General features: G+C 48.8%; 1 protein-coding gene across 1 annotated transcript in view; it reads left to right on the forward strand.

The window, feature by feature from the left end:
* VAV2 (vav guanine nucleotide exchange factor 2) overlaps nucleotides 1–10,632 on the forward strand; it is an 89,873-nt gene that overhangs the window by 38,411 nt on the left and 40,830 nt on the right. Inside the window, exon 3 of the mRNA XM_031057289.1 lies at nucleotides 3,350–3,408. Within this exon, the coding sequence (XP_030913149.1) occupies nucleotides 3,350–3,408 (59 nt within the window). The remainder of the gene's footprint in view (nucleotides 1–3,349; nucleotides 3,409–10,632) is intronic.

A 10,632-nucleotide genomic window follows, 5' to 3' on the forward strand; every position in this document is an offset into this window, starting at 1 on the left:
TTTATTTTTATTTTTATTTTTATTTTTATTTTTATTTTTATTTTTATTTTTATTTATTTTTATTTTTATTTCTATTTTATTTTTATTTTTATTTTCTTTCCTTTTCCCACAAAGTGCAGAACTCAGGGGCCTTTTTCAACCTGAAGTCACCTGCAGGGCTCGTGCCTCACTTTGTGGTGCTGTTGTTTTGCAGCAATGATTTCTCTGGCCAGTAAATGATCAGCTGGGTGTTTGGATTGAACCATAAATACAAAGCTCACTGGAATTTCAGGAATGTGAAGGGCATCCCTCACTTTTCATGGCAAATCCACCAGAAATGTCCCCACGAAGCCTTTGCAGGTCACTGGTAAAGTGTCTGTGCATCACCTGCATGTGGCACCTTTAGATTCCTATTTATATTCCTGCCACCTTCTTGTCAGTGGGATGTTATATATAGCTTTTATGGTAATTTTGTGTGCTGAATGCAGTTTCCAGGGAGGAAATTGCCTTGAGAAATGGGTGAAGAAGTAATAATAATAGCAATAATCTGCATAAGCCCCTGTTGTTAAAACCCACGGCCCTACATCTCCTGCAGAAAAATGCACAGATAAGAGAACAGTTTTCCAAACAACATCTTCAAGTGACTTGGAGGGTGACTTTTGGCAAGAGATGGAGTGGCAGGACAAGGGGAAAAGGCTTTAAACTGACAGAGATTTGGGTTAGGTTGATATTGGGAAGGAATTCCTGGTTGTGAGGCTGGGAAGGCCCTGGCAAAGTTGCCCAAAGTGTTCAAAGTGTTCAGGGGCAGGTTGGAATATCTGTTTTAGTTGTTTTGGTGTGTCCTGCTGTTCCAGGAGCAGGGAAAAGCCTCAGCTGGGATCAGGGACCCTCCTGCTGCCCTGTGCGTGTGGGACAGATCCTGACCTAACCCCAGAGCCAGAATCAGGCCTGGGTTTGCCTGCAAATAAGAACTTTTTTTCCAGGGGGAAATGAGACACAGTTTAGCACACGCTTAAGGGCTGAGTTCGTTTTAATAATGTTGTTTAATCCTGTAGAAACTGAGAGGATTACTTATCCTAAACACTTCCCTGGCTGGGGGCTGGGGTCTGTGAGGAGCTGGCCTGGCACTGGGCTTGGCTTGCTCTTAGGGGATGTTGTTGGGAAAAATATTCCTGATATTGGGACAGCCCTTCTGGAGATGCTTCAAGGGGGCTTTTTGTGCCTGATCCCTCACACGGGGTGGCTTGGCTTTGTCAGCTGAGAGGGGATTTGGGATCTGTGGGTTTGGGATCCAGGATTTGGGATTCTCACTCACCGGTGCTGGCTCCTCACTTCCTCACCTGAGTGTGAATTTGGGATAAGTGGATTTGGGATCCTCACTGGGCTGTGCTGGCTCCTCACTTCCTCACCTGAACGTGGATTTGGGATCCGTGGATTTGAGCTCCTCACTTCCTCACCTGAATGTGGGTTTGGGATCTGTGGGTTTGTGATCTGTGGGTTTGGGATCTATGGATTTGGAATCTGTGGATTGGGAACTGTGGATTTGGGATCCATGGATTTGGGATCCTCACTGGGCTATGCTGGCTCCTCACTTCCTCACCTGAATGTGGATTTGGGATCTGTGGATTTGGGATCCATGGGTTTGGGATCAGTGGATTTGGGATCTGTGGATTTGGGATCCATGGGTTTGGGATCAGTGGATTTGGGATCTGTGAATTTGGGATCTGTGGATTTGGGATCTGTAGGTTTGAGATCTGTGGATTTGGGATCCATGGGTTTGGGATCTGCGGGTTTGGGATCATTGGATTTGGGATCTGACTGGGCTGTGCTGGCCCCTCCCTGGAAGCAGTGCCAGCTTTGATGTGCCAGGCTGAGCAGAGCTTGGGGCTGCTCAGCAGGGAGCAGAGGGAGCCTTGCTGGGGAGGAGAACAGGGAACTTTTCCATTTCCCTGGAAGTCAAACCCCGCGGTGGCACTGTCTGATTCACAAACTGGATTTTTACTTCACAAGGCTAAAAATAGAGCATGGAGGAGACTCATTCAGTCAGTCTGGGACTTCCCTGGTGCTATTTTCAGCCCTCTGGAGCAGGGCTGGGGGTGCCAGGGGAGTTTCCAGGCTCTGTGCCCTGTCTGGGCTGGGTGTTCCAGGTACCACTCGAGGTGTTCTGTGCCCTGGTGAGCCCTGGAGCCTCTCAGGGATGTTCTGTTCCCTGTTTTCCATATGGAAATCACCCACTTTTTGGGGTGATTTCCCAGTTTTTTGGTTGCTGCCCTGGCTTTGGCTCTGCACCAGCCAGGCTGGCATTCATGGCGCGTGAAAAATGGGAGGGATGAAGGCTGCAAAAAAGTGGGGAAGAAAAGGATGGTGTGAGATGAGGCTCTCATTGATGTCCTGGGATAAAAATGTGGCTCTGGCTTCATCCCAGGAGAAAATCCAGGGATGTGGTCCCTGCTGGGTGGTGTGGAGGTGGCTCAGCAAACCAGGGGAGCATCCCAAAGTAAAATTCCTGAATGAAGGGTTGGATGCAGGGCAGCCCCAGGCAGCAGCAGCCCCCAGGGGCTGGGTTTGTACACCTGGAGCTCACTCCAGAAGCCCTTTATCCATGTCCCATCCCAGGAGATTGGACACCAGTCCAAAAACAACAGGTTTGTTTGGATCACCCCAGCTTTGAAATGGTGAATGTGAACAAGGGTAAAACACACTTTAAATCTACCTCAGACCCATTCTTTGTTCCTCTTCGTTGAAAATTCCCCATAGCAATTAAAACTTCCATCAAAAAATAGGAGTTTTTCTGAAAATCCTGGTGGTTTTATTGCTTCTGATTGCAGTGCTGATGAGAATATTTTGGTGTTGAATCACTCCTGGCTGCTCTCTGCCACAAAAGGGCGATGGTCTGCACCCACCTCTGACAAACTGATGATGCATCTTTATTGAATTGCAAGAAGCCAGAGCTGTTCAGCCTTGGCAAGTTTTGCCTCAATAAGATCATTTTGTGTGAGGAGAGCCACGAAAGGAGATGTAATCCTTTTGTAATAAAACACAAACTAAGAGGGTTTGCTCAATGCTTCTTAGTGTTGCATGAAACCTGTCCGGGCAGGTCTGGGCTCATTAAATGAGTGTGGGGATGGAATTTCCTCAGATGAAGCTGTTCAGTAATATCCTGAGGGTTCAGTGTCTTTTGTGCTCGGTGGTGGAAGCCAAAGCAGGGTTTGCAGTGTGCTGCCAGCCCTGATGGTGACACTGTGGCACTCGGGGGGGACTGGAGCGCTTCCATTCCAGCTCCAAGCACCAGGCTGGGGGTCCTTGGGCTCCCACCAAACCTTCCTGTGTCCTCAGTAAGCACTCCAGCCTCTTTTTCTCTCATTTCCAGGTGATCTCTGCAGTATCCAGGCTCTCCTTCCACAGTATTGCTCAAACCAAAGGAATTAGGTAAGATCCTTTCAATATGATGCCTTAAAATAACATCTCTCCATATTCCTTGTATTTAATCACATCAGACTCCTCAGAAGCTGCACATAATGGGGTTAACCAGACACCTTTGGGATGCAGGCAGGAATAGTTTCAGGTGAAATAAGTGAAAATATGAGGAACTGTGTACACTGTTTGTGCTGGGGAGGGCAGCAGGGTGAGTTTTGCTGTCTCTAGCTGGAGGTTTTGCTCAACTCCACGAGGGATCCCAGGAAAGCCAGCAGTGCCCAGGAGCTGTGGCATCACCCCAGTGTCCCCACTGTCCCCCACCCCTGTGCAGGAGAGCCCAGGGACCTTTCTGCCCCTAACAACTGGGAAATGCCCCCGTGGCTGTGTCACAGGCACATCCTTGGTGTGCTGCCTGCTCCTCCTCTGAGGGAGCGGTGCAGGAGGAATTAAAAGCAGCAGACAGCCCCTATTAAGCAGAGCTGTTATCCTGCTCTTTGTTCAGCTCCCTGCAAAATTGCTTTGCAATTGCTTTTCCTTGTTAGAGTGCATTTGTATTATTAATCTGGGAACACCTCATTAGGGCCACGGCTATAACAGGGATGAGTTTGCAGCCTAAATTACCTATGCTCGTTTTTCTGGGGCGGGTGTGTGTGTGTTTTCCCCCCCCCCCCAGCTACAGAACACATTGGATTTTCTCCACATGTGTCCTGCTGCTGCTTTGGTGGGGATCTGTGGTGCATCCCAAGCCAGGCCCAGCCAGGATGAAGGGAAGGATGGGATCCCTGCCCCACTCCCAGCCCTGCCACCCACCCCTGCCACCATTCCCACTGTTGGAACATATTTTCCCTGCCTTGTCTGTGCTGAGATTGCTGGAGGGGAACAGCTTTTCGCGTGTAAAAGCAGCTCAGAGCCTTCCCATCTGTTAAACACAGATCCCAGCAGGGCTGGGGGAGAGGCAGGGCCGAGGGTTTGGGGGGGAAGGATGTGCTGTAAGTTAAGGGCTGTTTGTTGTGGTGATAGCCCTGAGTCCTGCAGGAACCTGCAGTGGTTTTTGTTTTAAGGGAAAGGAGCATCCAAGGGGTTTGGGGGCTGGGGGATTCACAAACTGCAGTGCCTTGGCAAGGGCTGGGTGCAGCCTCACATTTCTCTTCACAGGGAAAAGCAAGGCACAGTTCTTCCCAAGAACATTTCTGGGATTCACATTCTCTGAGCATCAGAGAAAGAAAACACAATTCTTATCATCTGCTGTGCCTGTGTTTGTGCCAAAGTAGAATGCAACATGGAGATTGTTTACCCAAGAGTGATGGTGTTTTGTTTCCTTGGCCTGTCAGGGCCAGGTGTGTGTGTGTGTGCCAGGACTGTTGGGTGACAATCACGAGATTCTGTGCAGTTGAGTGCTTGGCAGGTTCAGTTTTAGATAGAATAATATAGTATAATAATAATAATAATAATAATAATAATAATAATAATAATAATAATAATAATAATAATAATAATAATAATAATAATAATAATAATAATAATAATAATAATAATAATAGTGTCGGGACTGTTGGCTGACAGTCACGAGATTCTGTGCAGTTGTGTGCAGGGTTGAGTGCTTGGCAGGTTCAGTTTTAGATAGAATAATATAATATAATAATATATAAGATATAAGATATAAGATATATAATATAGTAGATAGTAGATAGTAGATAGTATAGTATAATATTATAATAGAAACAATAATATAGTATAATTAAGTAATTAATTAGCCTTCTGATATCCATGGAGTCAGATGCATCATTCTCTCCCCTTGGCAGGGCCATCACAGCATTGCTGTAGCTGGGTTTAATCTTGGGGCATCACTGGGAGGGTCCCAGGTGTCACCCCTGGCAAAGCCCTTCCCAAGGCAGGGAGGGGGGTCCTGGGTCCAGCTCAGAGGATGAAGGAGCTGCCATCCCCTAGGAAGGCTTGGCTGAGCCCCTGTTGGTTGTGTGAGGGCTGGGCAGAGCTGGGATGCAGAGACAAGGGATGCTTTGCTGTTCTTGTGGGGATGTGGCTTTCTCTCGTTCGTTTTACAACTGGCATTTACAGTTCCCACTAAAATCCTTTATCTTGGAAGCCTTTGGCACCATAATTACACAAGAATAGCACAGAGCTTATGAGCCTTTGCTTCTAACCCTGTTTTCCTGCGTATTAACCCTGTTTCTCCTCCAGCTCTGCAGGAACAGAAAATGCTGTCACTCCTTTAGCTGGAAAATAGAACAGACTGGAAATGAATTCTGTAATTCCAGGAAAATGCCCTCCTGGGAGTGTTCCCTCCCATCTCACTGTCCCCTGCAGCCACAGAGCCCTGGCTTTGTCCATTGCTGCATCTTCTTCCCTTTAAATTAGGTGATTTCTTGCTGCACCATCACAAACCTCTCAATGGCAGAAACTAATCTCAAATGAATGAATCTGAATGAATCTAATCTTGTGGGAACCAGCAGCAGCTCTGGCTCCCTGAAGGGACTGCTCACATCAGCCACCACTGCCCATTGGCTCCATCCTCTTCCCTCTCCCAGTGAAGATGCTTCCCCTGGAAGTGGGAAAATTCTTGTTGGCTTAGGCACAGGACTTAAAACCATGGTAAATACAGTGAAATTTGGATGCTGGGTGGATTGTATGGTCTTTAGTCCCACAGCATGAATGTGGCTTTGCTCCAATCCCTATTTTAGGGCCTGAGAATCAGGATCACGCAAATTAACAGTGAAATAAATCCCAAAGCCTGCTCCTTGTCCTTGAACAAGTTTCATGGCGTGGAGAAAAATAAAAATCAATCTTGTGTGCTGTTCAGTGTAAAAAAAAAGAAATCCACTCTTTCTGTCTTAATAATTTCTGGCTGCAGGAGCCTTGGCAGAGGAGCTCAGTTTCCCAGAGTCCTGCAGATAGCTATCAGGGTAGCTCTGTGGAGATGACAGAGTGTTTCTTCCAAGAAACAAGCAGCAAAACCAGGGCAAAAACTCCGTCCTGAATGCAGTGTTTTATTTGCAATGTGCCTCATGTGCAGCAGCTGCTGTGACCATCCTCTGCCTGCCCTGTCCCCATCCCAGGGCTGCTTGCACAAATCCTGCAGGAAGCAGAATCCTTCAGGCTCTGTGCTGATGGGATGGGAACTTTCTGCTGGGATTTTGGTCCCTCTGTTGTCCCAAAGGGTTGTACACAGGGATGAAGAGCACATCCCATCCTTCTTGTTTTTCTCTCTCCAGCCCACGGTGTGTGTGCTCTTGGGCCTGAGATTTGGATCATCTGTCCTTGGTGCCCAGCTGGAGCAGGAATTGTTTTGTCTCACTAGTCTGTGCAGAGAGCTCACCATCCCCTGAAATGAAGCTCAGAATTACACACTAAAGCAACACAGAATCTGAAAAATCATTGCTCAGGAGAGGAGATTTATTTGTTATTGGTTCTCATCCTTCCCTCCATCTCTTTGGAGGACTGTCAGCACTTCCAGGGAGACGTTCCACTGTGCTCCATCCCTGAACAAGGAGCCTTTATTATCCAGCTAGGATTTTCCACTGCAGCCCTAATTCCATTACCCCATTCCCACGCTGGCTGGCACATCCCAGCCAGCCTGCAGGATTCTGCAGCAGCTTGCTCTTTGCACAGGGATGTCATGCAAAGCTTCTCCTGGGCTTTGGAGCCAGAATTTTCATCCCCTTCCCGAGTTTTCGTTGCGTTTTCATTCCAAGTTTCCTTGAGCAAACTCAGCTCTCTGGAGGACAAGAAGCCTTCTTGTTGCAGGTCCCAATAAACCAGGATTATAATTATTTTCTTAAAGCTTTTTTTTTCCTGTTTTCCCTTAAGATTTTCCTGCCACAGCCACTGCTGTTCCCTGCTGCCCGTGGCACATCCTGGCATCCTCTGGGCTCCATCATCCTCCTCGTGCTCTGGGGGCTGAAAGGGAGCTCTGAGCAGAGCAGGGGGCACGTGTTTATTCATCTCCCCGAGATCTGTGTTTTTCCTGGAAGCAGAGTTCTGCAAGCCAAGCAGGAGGTTCAGGAATATTGGCTCGTGCTGCCTGCGTGCATTTTTCATGTGTGCACAGAAGAGCCCAGCTGAGGACAGGAAGGGGTTTGCATGTTCAGAGGCCTTTGTGGAGGCCCTAAATCTGAGCAAATCCTTTCTCTATGAACTGAACCCCTCAGTGACTCTCCTCAGAAGGCACCACAAAGTTAAAAACATGTGCAGATGGGCAGGAGGGTGAATCCTGGTGGTCAGAGGATTTTTCTCTCACAGGAGCAGTGGCAGTGCTTTGGCTGGGCCATGGAGGGAAGGACACAGGGATGAGTTTTCCCCCTCTTGGGGCCAAGGCAGGACCCCTTTGTGTCAGCTGGATGACAAAGTGACCAGTCCAGGTGCAGAGGGAGAGGCTGTCAGGGCTGGGTTGCCCATGGGCACCCTGTGGAATGGCCATCTTGGCCATCCTGTCTCTGGCTTTTTGGAACAGGTTGCCCAAAGAAGCTGTGGATGCTCCATCCCTGGATGGGGCTCTGAGCAGCCTGGTTGAGTTGAATTTGGATTAGGGAGATTGGAATGAGAAGATCCTTATGATCCTTTCCAGACCACTCTAGGCTGGTGTGACTTTCCCCATCTCCACAGTGCAGACAGAGAGGGGAGAGGAGAAAAGCTCAACACTGGGATTAGCTCAGACAGCCAGATGAGTACCAGCATCCTGCCTGCAGTGAGCATTGACCCAAGGATGGTTCCCTGCAGCCCCTGCCAGCCTCATCCCTCTCCCCTTTGCCCAGGTAGAGCATCAAACAGGCCCAAAATGAGGATTCAGCACTGTCAGCCCTGGAGTTTCTGTATGAACAGCTTGCCAATAATATCAGGATGTGTGTGGGGGGAAAGGGAGGAGGGATGGGAAGGGAGAGGCAGAGCAGCATTGCTGGCAGGAGGTGCCCAGGCAGGGAAGGAGGAGCAGGGGGCACAGGGAGCTGGACCTGCAGCCCCTGCCCTGCCCAGTTTGGGTGTCTGAGATCCCAGGGTGTGCCCTGGGTGATCAGGAGCTTCCTCAGTGATTCTGCCACCAGTTTGGAATGAAACCTGGAGTTTTGTCCAGGTTTCATGACTTGAATCCATTTCCCCATCTGACTGAGCCCCACTGTGGTGTGGGGTGACCCCTTTGCTTGCAGTGAGGGTGACCCTGTAAAAAAGGCTTTGTGATCCTGATCCTGAGTAAATCCTGATCCCTGTGCAGGCTGCCCTAGAGCAGAGGCTGGGCAGAGTTAAAGAATAAAGCAGGGATTTATTAAAAGGCCTCAATGGATCCACCTTGGGCAGCACAAGAGCCCAGCCAGGGCTGCACCCAAGATGAACCAAAATGGCCCCAAAATGCACGAGCGCTCACGGGGTCTCTCACTGGGATCAGTTCTGCTCCATTTGCATCTTGCAGTTCATTGTCCCATTCCAGCTTTAGCCCATGCAGTCCCACCCTGCTTGTTTTCCTCTCTTCAGCCCACGGTGTTTGTGCTCTTGGGGCTGAGATTTGGGTCATTTGTCCTTGGTCCCCAGCTGGAGCAGGAATTGTTTTGTCTCCCTGCTCTGTGCAGCTCATCATCCCCTCATATGAAGCTCAGAACTGCACACCAAAGCAGCCCAGAATGTGAAAAATAGAAAAGCTAAACCTGAGGCATCAATCCCACCATCAAACCCCACATGTTGCACAAGATGTGGTGGCACAAGCTGGAGCTGATCAGGATGTTCCCCTCGCTGTCCTGAAGGAGAGAAGGGAGATGGGGAAGATCTTTTATGGCCTTTGTAAGGATTCTCCAGCGTGCTCAGGCTTCCTGCAGATCAGATTTGGTCTCTGCTCCCCCTTCCCCTGGGGACAGGAGGCAGATCCAGCTGGGTGTGAAAATGGCAAGCAATTAAAGGCACTAACAATTAAGTCCTCAAGTGTCTCCTGATGAGGAGGTTGTTAGGGCTCCTCTTCTCCTGCAGGTTGGTTTTACAAGGCCTGTTTTATTCCCTGCCAGGGGCTCTCTGGAATTGCACCCTGCCCATTATTCTTTTACTGCCGTTGTGTTTTCCTTGTACACACTTCAAGCGTTGCTATAAAATGGATGGAGAAGGCTGTGGGAGGATCTGTGTCTGGAAATGGGTGCAGTTGCTGGTTTTTCAGAGCTCTCCTGCAACCGGGACCAGTTTTGGCACAAACTCAGAGAGGCTCAGCACAAACCCCACAAGCAGGAGGTCAGGTGGAGATTGCTTCTTGTGACACCACCAAACCTTTAGGAATCACCGTAAAGCTCCTCCCTTTGTTGATAAGCAGAATCCTTGGCTGAAAAGCAGCTCCTTTCCCACTTTAAAAAAAAAAAAACAAAAAACATTAACAGATTTTTTTTGGCAAGTTTATATCCTCACAGAGAGCCTGAAAAAAAAAATATCCTTGACATGTTTTCCTGCATGCCTGCTTTGTAGGCTGGGGGGATGCTGAGGTCACCCCACAAGCATCTGCTCACAAAGCAAAGGCAGCTTCTGTGTCCCCTCCCCAGCAGCAGCTTTGTTTAATGAGCCCAGCTCTGATGAGCTCAGCTCTGATGAGCTGGGCTCAGGTGGGGCTTGCTGGGCTTTGGGGTCACCTCCTGTGTCACTGGTGCTTCCCTCAGGCGCCTCCTGTGTCACTGCCCTCCCTGCGGGACCTTTCCAGCGCCTTCCCGAAATGCAGCTCTTGCCCCAAGGATGCTCCAAGGATGGAGAAGGTTCCAGGCTCTGGAATAGGGGACCTGGGAGGTTCCCAGCACTGGGGGATTGCAGGATTTGTGTTTTCACCAGGTGTTTTCCAGTGTGAGGCAGTGGGTGTTGTTGGTTGAGATGCATCCCAGGTCTTTACTGGGCCAGGCATTCCCTAGTGGTCGGTTGTGCTGTTACCCCACAGGGTTTGGATCTTTTTTTATTCCTTTCTTTTCAAGAAAGACATTTCTGGATTCCCTTTTTGATTTTATCCATCTGTTCTCTTCAGTGTGGAGCTGAAGTGAGGAGAAAATCATCTCTCTTGCTGGAGTGAGGCATTGGTACACGAGGGGTTTTTAAAAACGCGATAATGTGTCGAAACATAAAATTCTACGAGCTGTTATTTTCTTGTCTTCTCATCTCCAGAAATGCTCAGTTCACATTGGAGCTGAGGATAAAGCAGGGCCTGCAGCTCACCCTTGGGTGCTGATACTGCACCGAGTCTTCTCCTACAAAATCATCATCATCATCATCATCATC

The sequence above is a fragment of the Geospiza fortis genome, unplaced genomic scaffold (genome assembly GCF_000277835.1).
Source record: "Geospiza fortis unplaced genomic scaffold, GeoFor_1.0 scaffold27, whole genome shotgun sequence".
NCBI lineage: Eukaryota > Metazoa > Chordata > Aves > Passeriformes > Thraupidae > Geospiza > Geospiza fortis.